General features: G+C 34.5%; 1 protein-coding gene across 3 annotated transcripts in view; it reads right to left on the bottom strand.

The window, feature by feature from the left end:
- Nucleotides 1-16,997, bottom strand: part of LOC106164305 (WD repeat and FYVE domain-containing protein 3) — a 49,803-nt gene extending 32,806 nt beyond the window's left edge. For 2 of the 3 annotated variants that reach the window (XM_087003524.1, XM_087003526.1), the window contains exons 1-18: nucleotides 16,816-16,997; nucleotides 15,712-15,947; nucleotides 15,295-15,418; nucleotides 10,185-10,453; nucleotides 9,334-9,526; nucleotides 8,792-8,978; nucleotides 8,247-8,413; nucleotides 6,010-6,065; nucleotides 5,445-5,591; nucleotides 4,893-4,990; nucleotides 4,322-4,482; nucleotides 2,694-2,786; nucleotides 2,167-2,360; nucleotides 1,744-1,882; nucleotides 1,311-1,411; nucleotides 956-1,098; nucleotides 702-785; nucleotides 143-425 (exon numbers count right to left, since the gene is read on the bottom strand). In XM_087003524.1, coding sequence (XP_086859650.1) covers nucleotides 143-425; nucleotides 702-785; nucleotides 956-1,098; nucleotides 1,311-1,411; nucleotides 1,744-1,882; nucleotides 2,167-2,360; nucleotides 2,694-2,786; nucleotides 4,322-4,482; nucleotides 4,893-4,990; nucleotides 5,445-5,591; nucleotides 6,010-6,065; nucleotides 8,247-8,413; nucleotides 8,792-8,978; nucleotides 9,334-9,526; nucleotides 10,185-10,453; nucleotides 15,295-15,418; nucleotides 15,712-15,903 — 2,631 coding nt within the window. In that variant the 5' untranslated portion in view covers nucleotides 15,904-15,947; nucleotides 16,816-16,997. The remainder of the gene's footprint in view (nucleotides 1-142; nucleotides 426-701; nucleotides 786-955; nucleotides 1,099-1,310; nucleotides 1,412-1,743; nucleotides 1,883-2,166; nucleotides 2,361-2,693; nucleotides 2,787-4,321; nucleotides 4,483-4,892; nucleotides 4,991-5,444; nucleotides 5,592-6,009; nucleotides 6,066-8,246; nucleotides 8,414-8,791; nucleotides 8,979-9,333; nucleotides 9,527-10,184; nucleotides 10,454-15,294; nucleotides 15,419-15,711; nucleotides 15,948-16,815) is intronic. The other variant, XM_087003525.1, reaches the window with a different exon arrangement.
- Between the last annotated feature and the right edge of the window lie 102 nt (nucleotides 16,998-17,099).

Genomic DNA, 17,099 nt, shown 5'->3' with positions numbered 1-17,099 from the left:
TTAAATAAAGCATGCCAAAAATATGGTATCAGTGAATAATGTCAAAAATGTTGGTTGACAACTACATTTTAAATTTGGAAGGACTAATCATGTAAATTGTATTTAACTTAACTTCACCTATTCAAGAAAACAAACCCTATACCTGAGCATCATCTTCAAAACTCACAGCTGGCAGCAGGTGCAGCATTGATATGACTGCCCCAGAGTGGACAATGACCGGATCAGGCTTGATTTCAGCCAGGGACAGACTGACATTGACACTACCTGTGCTGGCTCGTTTGGGGGAGGAGGACAGTTGAGAGGGAGGGGCAGTGGACTCCTTTAGAGAGGGTACCTTCTTCACTGACTTGGGACTCTCGTTGCCAGCCACGCCTCCTCCTGAACTGTCAAAGCGGTATCTGGAATCATATTTGCAACTGTCTGAACTAAAAAGAAATGAATTCTCTTACATACTTGTTTGTTGTACAATTTATGTCTGCTACTGAGTGTAAAATAATGTTACAATATAGACTCAAACATGTGCATTGAGAAGACTGCAAATTCCAATGCTAAAAGTCAAAATAAATTCAGTAGCAACATTTGTGTTTTTGTTTTTCAAGTCCAATAGTCTTGGTGCTGAAGTTATTTTCAAGCAAGAAGTATTAACATCTATGAAAATGGCAAAATAATTTTGTGTCAAAGTTTAATTAATATATTTTTACCTGTCAAAAGCATCTAAGACCATATCGTGCATGAACCTGATCATTAAGCAAGCAGACTGAAGGATTCTTGGTATGGTGGGACATCTGGAAAAAGAGTTATGAAAATTTAGTTAAAAGAACGACATAAAAGTAAAGAATCATAGATTTCTTTAAGATCCTAACTTTCCATCAAACTATCATAATGATATCATAGAAAAGAAAACCATCCCCAAACCTAAACCATATTTAATATACATCTCCCCAACATGACTTACTTTTCTTCACTTAGAGTATTAAAGAACTCCTCAAATGGCTGAACTTCACTTGGTGTCATGTTTGCTGCTGGTTTTTCCAAGAATTTTTGACTTGAAAAGCACCCCAACAGTCTCACTGCATTTGTCAGGCTACTGTATTGCACCTGATGTATTATATGAAAAAGAACTGGCATTAACTAAAGTCCATATCTATAATCAAGTTTGTTAAAAGTTCTACATAAATTTTTGAATACAAGTGTATGAACCAGATACTTAGCTGAAAAGATATGTTAAAAGTATGAGTAAATTGAACTGCTAATGCATCAATAAGTTACTTTCAAGGTTATGCATAAATTATACATAAAACTACACTTACATCAGTTGCAAAAAATTTGGCATTTGCAGGTTCATATCTCATAGCCACTGTCAGTACACTGAACACCAGTTTCAAGAGAGTAAGAACATCTTTTCTCTCAGCTGAAATGTAAAACAATGTGTTGTGAAGATAAGGTAAGGAAAAAAAAATTACCCAAGTTTATCATTCTTCATTATCAATATCCTACCCTAAAAATACAATGTCTTTATTTTTTTACATACTGGATGCAAATTCACATCACAGCCATGGCCCTGAGTCCACTGAAGCACTTCAATAGTGCCACTGACATTTTCCTAATTTTCATATCATCATTCTCTCCTGAAATCCATGACCATGCTATGTCTTGATAATTAATGTCTGACACATCCCCTGCAGACACAATATCCTATTTGTTATGGCGCGCACGCACACGCACACAACATTCCAGAATTACCTGTTTCCCAAGGGGACTTTGGTGGCTCTGCCAAGCACCCCTCCATAGACACCAACACTGACATCACATACACAAAGCCACCCACTTTCCTGAACACTGTCCTAGTACGATGGCTCTCACGCAGTACTGACAGCAAGGACTGTTGAGACAAAAAACAAATTCAAATAAATAGGTTTTTTATTTTTATTGTTTACAAACAATATTATTTTTATTAGTCTCAAAAGATGGTGTCTTAAACTATACCAGTCTTTCCAGAAAAAAGTGACTATGTGACAATGCCATTTTAAAAGAAGTCTAAAAATCTTAACTTTTCCTTCCTCACATTTTTTGGCCGAGTGCCCTCTACTGATTTATCCTAATTATATAGAACAAGCAACCCTTTTAACTGCCTTTTCCTACCATGTTGGGAAAAAAACCACTCACCTTGAGTATATGTGTCTTCAACTCCAGTGCTATGACAGGGGCAGTGTGCATTAACCCCAGTAATGTCCCCATGTCATCGTCACCACCAGAGGACAGCACCAGCTGCTGGACAATACCCAGCGCCTGCTGGCGACACTCTGGGTAGGGCACCATGTTGTGAGCACAGCGAGCACCGCCACACTCTCTGAATACACCTGAAGAAGAAATGAATAGGCAGTGTATTGATACACTAATTGGTACATTTGGGAAAACATCTGTAAAACTTTTTCATGTTTTTTCTCCTATTAAAACAAAACAAGCATTATAACACAAAAAGAAATAATATAATCCAAAGATGTGTAATCAAGCAATGGACATGACAAAAAAGAAGAGAAAAACTGGACAAATAGTTCAATTTTGCTAATTCATCATGTGACAAAAAAGGAAATGGATAACCATCCTTCTTGGATGTAGAAAAAATTTACATTTCACATAAATGATTGTAGTCACAATAATAATCAGAAGATTATAATCATTTCTATTCTTACCAGCATTATTGGAATTTCCACTCAGGAGTACAGATAATGCTTCCATAGACAAGAACCCCAACTCTTTTTGACTGTCTGATATTTTGTCCTTGGCTGTAAGGAAAAAGATCATAAATGAATGGAGCAAAAAAAAAAAAATACAAAGTTAATCTAGGTCACACAATTTTAATTGATAAGTGGTGATATCATCTGGATCTTAACTAAAACATTTTCATCTTTTTAGAGAGTCCATTCATTCTTGCAACTATTTCTATTAACGAATGTAGATGTCTTGAATGACTTATTTAATTGTATCTCTTGCATAAGAAAAACTGTATTGCTAACTGCTGTCCATGTAGTATAGTGTTACTAAAAATAATATTATTTATCCATTAGGCCACACTTTTTTATTTTTATGGATGACATCCTCTGGGGACCCCAAAGTCGATGCGAGCGGGCGAAAAAAAAAAAAACAGTCCAAAAAAAAAAAAAAAACTGCTTAAGAAAAGTTATGTTTTCAGTACACAGCTGGAAACACTAATTTACCACAGAAACACGTATCAAACTAACAACATGTCTTTATCCATGCTCTAAAAATATTAAAGCATTGTGAATAGGGCCTACTTCGTAGAAAGGTAAAAGGTCATGAATATATATGCTGCATATTACCAAATCTATTTAAGGTTATTTCATGCATTCTGTTGGTATTGCAACCAATAAAACAAATATCAAACAAACAGCGTGTCTTTATTTGTACTCTCAGAAAATTAAAGCATTGTAAACACTTCACAGAATTGTTAAAAAAATGAAGCAAAGATAGGCCTATGCTTCCTACTACTAAGGTAATTTCGGTCGATGCCATTTTGTCTACTTCGACTCACACGTAGCAGCCAACTATCGGGTGGCCTGTCCGACCTTCAGTCCACCAAATACCACGACGCTCTTGTCGACCCTTTTTTCGCTCCAAACTGAAACTGGTAATGTGCTGCTTTGGACAGAATGTCACTGAAATTTTCCGGGCGATGATCGCTGGCCTCGGCCAGCCTTTCGTATAATTGTAAAAGGGTGATATCTCCATGTCCAATATAAATGGCAAACCAATCCAAAACGACGGCCCCCGTTCTCTTTATGACTTTAATTGTCGTGTATTTTGAAATTAATGCTAGAGATGAAGTTGACAGCAAAACGGCCATATTTCCACGTGGTGATAATAGCCTACGCATGTGCAGAAAGCTCATTTTCCGCACTCGGAACTACTCGGATGTCTCCGCAGTCGACAATGACAGTATGGAGCTTGCGGCATTAGCCGAGAATTGCCGATTGCATTTTCCGGCAAATTCAATAACGATGTTTGCGACAACCGACTTCCTTGTGGGGTGGGGGTGGGGGGGGGGGGGGGGGCGGTTTGGGGGGGGGGATTTTTTTTTTTTTTTTTGGAGAACGGACGAAAATCGGTGCGCGCGCAGGATGTCATCCATAAAATTAAAAAAGTGTGGCCTTATCCAAGCAGAACATTTTAACTGAAGTTTTCAACTTTGCAAAATGTATGCATTTTATTTATTTATTTCATTTCACTAATTTGACATGACTTATAACACAGCTCAATAAATTCTACACATCCACCTAGAAACTTTTCCTTGAAGACATACCTGTTGAATCTGGGGAATCTTTCAGCAAAGCAGCATACCTATGCAGGCAGGTGACCACAACTTCCAGTAGACCAACCTCACGAAACACATCCTTGTAGACTTTATGGTACCGTAGGATTTTCAGAAGGCTCTTCATACATAACACACTGCACTGGATTGAGCTGAAACATGTACATTTGGAATAAAATATTATGAAGTGAATAATAAATCTGTTTCATATAATATGCGATTGGTAACCTATTACTGATTTCAGACAATACCTTGCACAATTTGTAGTTTCTATTTAAGAGGATATTGTTGTTTACAGTTTGTCTGCAGATGCTGACAACATTTAGTTTATTTCATTAATTTATATTTACTAATCCCAAAAGTATATGATAAAATGAAATTGCACCAATCTCTTAATTTCATGCGATGTTAATGCACAATACCACATCTAAACATTTTCATCTTATGGCTAATAAACAAACAATTATAGCTATCATGCAAAAAAAATTTAAAAAAAAGCTTTGATCTTATTGTTTGCTCATTAGTTGAAATTTATATATCTAAGTCAAGTTAACAAACTCACTTCTGTGTTTTGAGTAAAATGCTGATGCTTATGAGTTCTTTACAGGGTACAAAGTTCAGATTGAAGCATATGAACTCCATGATTTCAAAAAACTTTTGCTGAAAAATAAAAAAAAAGAAATAATAAAACAACCAGGATAATGTTCATCATTATAGTCATTTGTACATGAAGGAAAACTACCGACTGATTCAATTCTAACAACATAACCAAATCATTGACTGATAGCTATGAACAAACATAATCAGTAATCATCTTTGATTCTATACATCTTCAAGCACAAGGTACGGTTTCAACACAGTCCATAAACTGATGTAAAAATTCAGTCAACCCTGTTATCCCCTAGGAAAAAAGTCACTACATTCTCTTCAATCTCTATTGGATTCTTCCTCCCCTTTAATTATTATTTTGCACTTCACCTAATTAGCTTAGCAAAGATCATCCCTTTCAATTTTTTTTAAAGATCTTTGGCAACCTAAGTAATAACTCCTGGAGATGATGACGACGCAACGATGATGATGATGATGATGATATATCGATGTAGATGACAAATACCTGGATGTCAACTGGCTTTAGATGGACTTTCTCAGCAAACTGTGACAGTGTGTGCTGTGGCTCCAGTATGAAGTAGTTGGCACTGTCCTGGTGATAGATACTACTGATCACATCCAAGATGATACTACACAGGTGACTGCTGCTGGCCTGCAAGATGAAACAGATCTCATTTTCCTCTTTTATATCATTCCATTTTATGCCTTTTCTTTTTTTTTTCTTTTGATTTTTATAAATATATCTGGTTGAATTCCATGTTACTAATTTTAAAATTGCAAATAAAAAATTCATTAAATGTCGTTAATTTGTAGTATGATTTTTAATAGCCATTTTATGTTATTCCAAGCAATATAAATGTCATGACGCTATAGTAAACTGATGACATTTCATCTTTCCAGGAAATTCAATTTTCATAAAATTTACTTTAGATGACAGTAGATAGTACCTCCATAAGTGTCATCAGATGCGATAAACACACACTGCAGTACCTTGAGTTTCAGTATTGTTTTTATATATAAAACAAGATCATAATAGCATACCTGCATATACACACATCATTGCTACATACCCTTTGAAACACTGACTGCAGAACCTGGAAAGCCTGGATGTTTCTTACACTCACTCCTAATTTGAGAAAAGTACAAACATATCATTTAAGAATAAACCAAATGCATATTGGCTTCAAACATTACACAGGTACATATTATGCCATGCAAAGCAATACATTTGTGAATGGCTAGAGAATTTTTTCTACTATTATCCTACACCCAACAAAATACATGATAGAACTATTAATACATACAGTTAGTCAACTGAAGATTACATTACAACATCAACACACACACAGCTGACAGGTTTTACTGCATTTTTTTCATTATTGAATGTTTTTTTTTATTATAAATGAATTTGAATACAAAATATATATTTATTTCACTGAATTAATGTAAGAGCAAAAATGTACATGTTACAACCATGAGATGATAGATGCACAGCAAATGAAGAAAAAAAAAAACTCCACTAAAACTTCATACTTTCACAAGTCGGACACAATAAATACAACCAATAATAAAAACACACCTTCGTAAGTAATATATTATGATATATTAGTTCAGGGGGAAATAACCATGTCAAGCTTTGGCAAACTATTTGCAAATAAATAATTTCCTGGGTATTTTTTTTTTCTCATGACTTAACCACAAACCAATTAAGTGCCGATATCCACCATCATTGTGCACAAACCCTTTCCGAATATCAACCAACGGCCATTTTGTTAGTTTTCCTTTCCTGCGTGCTTTTGAATTATTTTCCCTAGTTATACCCAAACAAGTCACCCAAGCTTGAAACAGGTCCCTATTTGACATGTTTTAGTACCAGACAAACTCAATTCCACCACAGTTTCCTATTGCAAAAACTCAGAGGCCGTTGAAGAAGATAAGTACAACTTGCAGTAAATCATGATGTCATTTAAAAAACCCTCAAAGATCCCATCATGAAATATAAGAAATTAACATAACTTTTCATGGATACAAAGCAACACAGCTTTCTTTTCATTTTAACCATCTTTCAAATTTTAACATTCGAAAATTTAAAAAAAAAAAAAACCAACCCTCCAGCTGTATGTTAGTAATCATGTGTTAAAAACTATAAATCATGATCACCATGCAAATAAATGAAATAATTTATACATGCTGAGAATCCATCATTCCTTTGTAAAGTTCTGAATGATCAACTATTTGAATAAAGGTCATTCTTGGAAAACATTTTCCATCATGCACGCGTTACCATTTTGGCATTAAACAAAAAGTGGCTGATAATTTTTATCAGCAACAAAACAAATGGATCTAGGGTCCGACCCATAGTTTAAAATCATGATTTACTACACTGGATAAGGATTATAAAGGTTCATTCACACAACCATAACTATGTGGTACTTCATCACTTGCCTTGAAAAGCTGGGAAAGGGAGAAGGAGAAAACATTTTAAATTTCACACAACACAAATCATGCACCATGCTTTACTATCAATATGGTATTCAAGTCTTGATAATCACAGTATGCTTGTCAGCATTATAGGATTAAGACACCAAGTTACAACAGTGTAAAAGAAATCTATAGATATATTGCCACAAAATATGAAGAAATCCTTAAATTTTAATACCACTACAACAGTAACAACAGTATACAAGGAAAAAATACATTCACATTATACAGTTTGCTTGTTCCTCCTCAATACTACACAATAATTTCTTGTGAATGTCAAATAACAAAAGTCTTCAATCTTTTGGTTCAGTAAATGAGACTCACACCATTCCATTTTCGCTATATTTTCAATAAGACTTTTGATGGATTGTGTGGTTTAGTGGATCAATAATAATAATAACAACAGTGATGATTTGTCAGCTAAAAAGGCAAGGACAGGCATTCACCAAATGGTAACTACACATTTTTAATAACATCACTGATACCAGCAGCAGAACCAGAAGCCTTTTAAAGACTGCCCTCTACAAATGTCACCCTGAACAAGTAAAAATAAAACATGACTTTCACCGTCCAACTTTTAAGAAAGACTAAAAATGTTTGTGAAATGTTTCAGAAATGAGCCCAAAATAACTGTCCTAGATCCCCAATGTTTCTTAAACTGAAGTACTCTGATCTATACTGGTATCAATGGTACTCTAGCCTCTAAATCTTATATTAATAACCATACACATTACACATTAAGAACAGCTGAGTTAACACTGATATATTATGTGCAGTCTGTCTATGCAAACATTCCTGATAGTTTCTTGTAATATAAAAGACATACCTTTCCCTGCTGGTTGCGGTAGAGTAAAACCAGGCATCTGATATAAGGAGCCAGTGCTGGCCTGGGTGGGCTTTAACTCAATGTAACCACACGTAGTTAGTGATCCCATGAGGAGGACCAAGTTTCTTAGGGCTTGCCTGGTCTCCTCATCTTCATCTTGTTCTAATCTATAGAAATAAAAAATTGACATTCTTATTAGTGATTTCAGTGATTTTTATTTTAAGGTATATATTTCATGTAATGAAATTGTTGATCTAATTATCAATAAGGCAGGAATTAACTGGAGATCTAGAGCACAAACATTCAGGGATCAGCAAAATATTATATGCCACAAGTTCCCTAATCCATGGTTTATGAAAAATAAAATGATAACCCATTAGTTTCCCTAATCCATGGTTTATGAAAAATAAAATGATAACCCATTAGTTTATATCTTTTTTTCATGATTTTCCTTTTTTTAGCACTCAAAATGTGGTTACAGGTTACTGAATCATTAATATCATATATTAAGCCAAAACCTGAGAAATGTTCTATTTGAAATTTACCTCAAAAGGAAGTCTGATAGAAATATATAACCCTGACAAGATCTGAAGTCATCCAGTAAGATCTGTGACACCTCACTGGAATCCTTCAGAAAGCAGAACACTGTGACAAACATTTCCACTATCTCTAGTGGGGTCAGGTCCTGGTTTCTCTTCATGTTCTCTATACACAAGGCCACACAGCCCTTGGCTAAAAGAAATCAAGATATACAATATTTATAGATACATAAAAATTATCAGTGTCAGTGGACTGAGACATTAGAAATTTAACAGATGTAAAACTTGAGCTCATACTCAAAGTAGGTGAATCCTGAAATTAAAAACTGCGTAACTCATAAAACTTGTGAATAAGGGGTTGGATTTTCATAAAGGTGTTACAAAAATTGCAAAAACATTTATCCACTATAGATTCCCAAGAGCAAATATACTAATTGGAAATCAAAGATAACTGTGCCACCACAAGGACTTTTTCTTTATCATGATATCACTAGCTTTTTATTAATTCACATCAAAACAGTTGCATTCATTGATACAGAATTACTTACAATGAATGTACTGCACTACATTAGGGGTCAGCCCATGCCTGGACAGTGTCATAAGGACTTCAGCCGCACTCTTCCTCCATGGCACATTGTGGGCAGGACACCAGCTGGTGATGGCACTGAACAACAAAGTCAGGTCATCTTTTCTGGCCAACTCCTCTGCTGGGGCTGTGTGGCTGCACAGTCGTACAAGCACCTGTGAAGTATCACGTGCTGATTATTGAAAATAGTGTATGCATATTTAAAGGCTAGCATTACTTTTATTTTAGGCATTAAACAGTGGGCTTTCAACCACATTTCAATCTCCAATGGGAGTCATTAGAGTCTATTGGCACTGCTAGGAGTGCAGGAGTCCACATTAGATGGGGTTAACTTTTTAGTGATTAGGTTAAAGCCCTAGATGCCAGGGTTTGGGAATGTCGTCTTAGAAAGCAATACAAAAGTGACGCACAAAACATGGTGAATTTGTCCTGTTCTGCAATAGATAGTAATGCTGGAGAAAATTACGTGGGTATAATCTGACAGCTGTTATTCATTACGACATTTTCCTCCAAATCCCCTGACACCTCGGTTAACTTTATGCTATGTAACAAGACTAAGGGCCATTTCAGATAATTTCCATTATGGTTTTACAAGAACTGTATGCCAGTTTTATCCTTGTACATGTACAATTTTTCAAGTTAACAATTTCAAGGGAGCAGAATCGTCAGTAGAAATATTTTATATGGGAACCAACCTAATAAATCAATTTTCAGCATAGCAATACTTTTTTTAATGCTTTGAACTCATGGAAACAGTCAGAAAAATCTCATCCCTGTTACAATTTACAAAGTAGTTGCTACACAGCAAATTACCTGCACAAATACTTTCTGCAGCAGAATCCTCCTTTCCTCCGATGTAAACTCACTGTGGCCACGGTCCTCAATCTTTGCTCCAGGGAGATCAAAGAACAAATAGAGGCATTTGACCAGTGTGGAAGGAAGGGAAGCTGCTGTCATACAGTCTATTAAACTATGGGCACCGGTACTGAGGAGATTCAGAGTACTCAGCAACATCCAGCCGTTGCTGGATTCTTCTGTCGTGTCAATCTCCAAGAACTTGACAATGGCACAACTTGCTGCTTCTGGAAATAAGAATATGTTTCCAAATAAAAAGAGAGATATTTTCTGATTAAAAATAAAAATAGCTTTAAAAAGCACCCCTCATATAAATAAGTTACAAAGGATATGTTATGCAATGTTTCAAATAATTTCTTTTCGCCCATGATTAGCTATTGATGTCGGTGCACTGAAGGTAAATCAGCAGTCATGTTCAGCTATAAATGATATCTTACATAAATAGTAATTATTTTAAATCTTTGATTATGTATTATTATTATTGAAGGTTTAATGAAACACTTCAATGCACTTGACATTGTTATTTTATTAGCAATTAAGATATCCAGCAGGTTACACAATCAAAGTCCTTGGGTGTTAACATTTGTTATCACAATAGCAATCTTTGCTAATCTTTTTAAGGAACCCCCCCTTCCCTCCCCCCACAAAAAAAAAAAAAAAAAAGAACAAATGTTCATAATACTATACAATCATATATATTAGAGAAAGTTTACAGAGATTTTATGTTTCTCTGATATTCTACATTTTCATCCTTGATTATGTAACGGCAATTTTAATTGGCACTGATAAGATGTTACTTGTAATATCACCACTTGACATATAATATTGACAAATGAATTGTAATATAATTGATTGCATTCAAAGGTCTCCATAAGTAACTTTCCCAGGTTATTTCCACAACCTGTTTACTTTTGTTTGAACTAATAGCACAAGCATTCAGGAGTGACATTCCATCCACAGATTTATCTCTAGCAAATCAATGTTTTCTATTTTTGATAAGAAAGTTAGCTTTATTGACCTCCCCATAGTGCCAAGCCAGTAGCCATTTCATCTGTACCATCAGCATTACCATTTCACAATTCTATTCGCAAAAGTTCACATCAAGAATGCCGTCCTAATGTCCATTGATTTGACCATGTCCAGTTGGAATTGGTATGTTATATTTAATAGGTTGATGAAGAAAATAATTAGAATTTGCCCTGTGTATCTGTCTCTCTCTCTGTGTGTGTGTGTATGTGTAGGGTGCCATTTTACTGTGGATACTTCTCCTGAATATTGATCACTGCAAGAAAAATCAATGCTGGTGGCCGGAGTTGATATAAGCGCACACTACTTTCCTGATGGAATCAATTTAAGATGCACATTCTAACAGACAGGGTTTTATTGCACTGAAGTGAAACACACTTATCAGAACCCTTCATACAATGAAAAGAAACACACACCATTATGGAGTGTGTAAACCCAAGTCTAAAACAATAATAGGTTAAAATGACTTAATTAGCACTAGTTTGAATGGTCTTCTCTTTGTCTGTTTGGAATTACATATAGTACAGCAGTGTCCCTTATTTTCAATTCAGTTTAGATTGTGAATTTATTCTAAACACCATACTCTTTTGTTTTTGTTATCTTTTCTAAACTTCAGTAAAATACCTTCCAATATAAGTAAATTGATATTGCTATGCAAGAAACCATTACGTAATGTTTGACATTAAAAACAAAAGCATTCCCATTACTTCCAAATGCCAAACTCCTACAGACATCCATTAAAAAAACATGTAATAAAGTGTCACATGTAATGCGCTACATACATTTTCGCATTGTCATGAAAAGATGATTGCATCTGCAATCAATGTCATTGCATGTTGCATATTAATCATCATCATGGGTATGCAAACATCATAACATTGCATTGCTTCTTCCACTTGATGTATTATCAGATCAATAAGTGTTTTGAAAAACTCAAACAAAAGCAGTAAGATGTTTATGCAATTGTATTAATATAATTACTTATATAACCGTATGGGTGACATGTCATAATTCATCAATTATTGTACACAATCTCTCCATTTCTTTCTTTTTTATGATAATAATACTAAACTATGGTGCTGTATATCCTACATTTATAACAAAACTATCCAAAAATGACATATATAAACTTGCCAGAGGTTATCTTGCAAAACTGGTTTTTCAGACACTCAAACTTAGAACAGAGTTTTGCTATTGATTTTGCACCATTTCTTCTCTGAGGTGGTTGAAATGTGATCTGCAGCTTGCATTGATTCCGAGTAATTTGAGAAATCATATCATTTCTGCCCAGACCACAATGCTTCAACTTGGACTGAAATAACCACATGAAGGCGTCACTGTTCTATCTTTTGGGTTATGGAATAGCTTTCTAGATAATTTTCTCATCGTTTTGGGAATCACTAGCCAAAATATAAACTAAACACTCTTTTTCTATGTTTAAAAAATCTAACAAAATAGAAAAAAAATTTTTAAACAAAAGTAATAGTTACGATGGTAAAAAGTTTTAAGCCTAAATTATATAATGTTATCAATGCAGTGTGCACACTGTTCTTTAATTTTCTATGATGGTGGTACAAAATATAGAATTGTTGTGTTGGCTGGGACAGATTCCTTAAAGATTCATTTGATGTGAATTTTTTTGCCACAAAATCCAACCAAATGCCACCATGTAGTTTCAAATAGTATAACTTAGAGAAGCACCACAGGACATTGTTTCACATTTCTCAGAAAATGATATTTGATTAGATAATTAAATTTCTGCTTTCCTTCTGTGCATATAACCCTCAGTCATTTTCAGCAACTCATTTGAATAAATATACAACTGTTTGGTGAGCTACATCCATACATTGGAGTAATTTTTATGCAATGTACATGCAGTACTATGTCATTTAGCAGACTTTTACGAACTGGAGGGACAGATAAATAGGTCAATCATCAACCAGGGATCAGGAATTAATTTGGTTTATGACTTGGCATATCAACTTTATTTTGGTTGTATAAGAACCTACTAGATGCGCTTAACTAGGAATCCACCCTTGCTTCAAATGTTACTTTAAATAATCAATATCATTTTATAATGTGCATAATTCAAATAAATGTCTACTGAAAAGGTCCCCTTCATAGTACATGTATAAAAACAATATACCATTTGAAGAGTGCAGACTGATGAAGACCTAAAGACTGAAAATGTCCTATTCCAGCTACCTAATCCCTTCCCACTTCTTTCCAGATTCTAAAATGAAACTGTCAGCCTGTGATCAATAAATCTCCATAAATCAAGCTTTAAAACTGATCTGATAATTGGAACTGTCATTCGTCATTATCTCACAGAATGCACCAGTTATATATTTAAGCGGATTTATATACATATATCTTATCTTTCTACCTGCATTGTTTAAATAGTGCAAATTAATTATAAACCATTGGTTAATATGAGTGTTCATCAAGACTTAAAAATGCCAATGCAGTTCCAAGGATCAAATGCATCTGGTAAAATCAGCAAAAACACAATTTATAATGGTATGTTGAAATATGCATTTTCTACCCCTGTAAAAAATGCAATCACATAAAAGCTGGACATACGCTAACAGGATTACTTGCTTGGTAGAAAAGAAAAATAGAAACCAACAACTCTCTCATATTATAAAGGCATAGCTTAGATAAAACAGACAAGGAATTTTGTCACATAAAAAACATAACACCAAGAGGAATGCCCCCCTCACCATTTGTTTTGTCAATGTTCAATATCAGGCTACAGTCGTCAAAACTATAGATTACCTTTTGCAAATTTAAAATATGAATTGAATAACATAAAATTTCTGCTTGATAAACTTAAAGTGACCAGGAAATTTGTCTCCTTAATATAATCAATTTTTCAGGGGGTCAGGGGGCAGGTAAAACAATATGGAGCCAACAGCATTATTATTACTATCAACCCATCACATGGCTATGGCAGGTGACAATTTGTACAGAAGTTCAGCCTATAAATTACTGATAACTGAAGGATAATATCGCAGGCCAAATTCTCTGTGTACCAATTACAATTGATATCAATAAATAACAGATTATAAATAATAATTTTAAAAATCACAACCACCCCCACAACATTGATATCAGGTATATTTAGATACAAATTACCAACTCCATAATAAATACAGGCACATGCAGTTATACCAAGACACCTTATTTTTCTCTCACAATCTCTTTGTTTAAACACAGAATTATGCCAATGAATACATATATGATTGATTAAAAAGAATGTGCTTGTTTAAGTGTTTTTATTAATGTAAACAAACTTTTCAAAAATACATTTAAACTGTACTATTTTGGCAGGGCCATGCAAACGGGTGAGATAATGTACATAAACAGACTAGAATCTCATCATCTATCATAATCTGATACTGTGACAACATCTAATGGCGGATTTGCCTTGAAAGCATTGCTCTGTTGAGTCATCAAGTCAAACTGGCATTTTTGGCAGCAAATTGCAAGCTTTTATTCAAAGGCATAATTCAAATAGACCTACCAATAATTATAAACTAAGACTACATGTATTGTTATTCAGTGTTTTTTAAGCAATTTGCAAATATCTAATACGTTTCAAAGGTTACAAGTATATTGCAAACTGTGTCGTGTTCACAAACAGACACAACATATTCACAGCTATCCAGCTCTGGGAGACATCTATTCCAAATAATCTACATATACAAGACTAGAAAGACACAATCAGGTATTTCCCCACTTTCCCTTTTTAGAATGTAACTGTCAACACCTGCTATCACTTCCATTTGAGTACAATATGATCAAAATTTCATATCATGTAGGATGCAAAATATTCAAAACTGATAGCCCAAAATAATTTATCCTTATAATGCAGCATCAGCATTGGTTCTATGCCAGATGTCAATAAAACTGAAGCAAAAACAATAAAATTGTATATTATAAGTTTATTCTGCTATTTGCCAACCTTTCTGATTTGGGACAATAGACTTATAGCCCCATACTAGAAGGATCAGATAGGCGAAAACATTTTGGCACTTACCTGTTGATTGGTTGGATGCTCTTCTCCTAATCTCTGTCACCATCAACTTGGACACATGGCTACAAAACTGGAGGATGTCACCAAATTTTTCTGTCATATCATTGGAAGGGGAACCTCCAAACACCTTAAAGGGTCACAAAAACACAAGAATAGATCAAGAAACAAAATTAACAATGAGATATCTTTTTTTGATATTTAGAATTAGGTCACTGTGACCCCCTTCCCGCCCTGCCTGACCAGTCCAGCCCTCTGCCAAAATTCAGGTCTGTGTATGTGTATATGTGCATATTTTCTTGTGCACTTATGCATGTGTACATATGTGCATGGATGGTAGGTAGGATGGGTGGTCACTAGATTTTAATGGTGAGGATATCTTTTCATTATCTTTGTATTATTTTCCACTTTATATATTCTTACCTTACAAAACAAGGGTAGCATGTTGTATAATTTTTCTTCTTGGTCTTTTGATGTATATGATGTTGACGGATGACGGAACTCAGCAAACAGTTTGCGCAGATGGGTTAGCCCTAAACTGTTGTCTGAGTTGCTCTGGCTAACTTCCATGCCAGGCCGGGCACTCTGCCCTACTAGCTTGCGCATTAAATTCATGCTCCTCCTCCCTTATGTACTTGAATTACATGTCATCCAAATACCTGAAATATAATACATGAGAAATAGAGCAAAATTTACTTGATTTGAGGAATTTTACAAATCAAAATAAATATTTTGCAGTTGAAAATGTTGGGAGAAAATTAAATTTTTGTGTTAAATTTGTCAAATGCTTCAGAGAATAAGATGTAAATAAAAACCTCCATATTCAATAATACAAGGAGATTATGATTTACTTAGAGGTGTTATTATTTGTACCAGGTCTAAAATGAACTTCATTTTTTTTTTCTTCATATCAAGATAGCTTATGCCTTATTTTTTGTTCCAAATGTATGCCTTTCTGTACTCTTAATAAGTAAACCTTACTTAAGAATCTCATGATTATATATATACACACATTTTTATAATTAATTTATACAATAACAATCATTATTTTCATTTAATGTCTTGGTGAATGTTTAAACATACTTCACTGAAAGTATATCAAATGTAAGAAAGATAACTGCATGCTATTTTAACCTCTACATATGATAGAAGAAGGCAAAATTGTGCACCCAGTCATAAAACTCCAGTCAGACCAAACAGTATGGTGTACCATATGAGTACAATGTTTTAAGCTAATGCTATATAGTTAGGTAGTAACAAAACAGGCAGAGGCACTGTTCGTTTCAATGATCTATGGGAAAAGCAATTTGTATTTATGTCAGCAAAATTATCATCAAAACCTGTTTCCGTCTTCAACACATTTCAGTCATGCAGTACTTAAGGGAGCCCAGTAAAATTGCGGCCTGTTTGGAGCGCCAATGCTTTTGCAGCGCATTGCCAAGGAGGCGGTGTTATTACCATGGTTTGGACGTGTATTTTTCATAGTAAGCAATTATGAATTATTAATTTGGCCACATGAAGACTTACCTTTAGAAGAAACTTTCCGTTGAAATATGACAATCATCAAAATATTTTTCGCATCACTTCATTTGCCGGAATATTTACACGTCGAATGAAAAAATTATCCTGCAGGATGCCATATTGGAGCAATTGGTTGCGCATGCGTGCATTATCTCTTCTCAACTACCGCATTCCACAACGTCAATGTAATGCTGGGTGGGAGGGGATAATTTCTTTATGTTTATAACATTGTAAATTTTAAATCCACTTCCGATACTTAAAAAAAAAGAAAAAAAAATTATTGTAAGTCC

Source organism: Lingula anatina, chromosome 2, assembly GCF_051362555.1.
Source record: "Lingula anatina isolate TDL-2025a chromosome 2, LinAna3.0, whole genome shotgun sequence".
Taxonomy (NCBI): domain Eukaryota; kingdom Metazoa; phylum Brachiopoda; class Lingulata; order Lingulida; family Lingulidae; genus Lingula; species Lingula anatina.
Note: the sequence above shows the minus strand (reverse complement) of the source record. Positions and strands in the feature narration are given on the sequence as shown.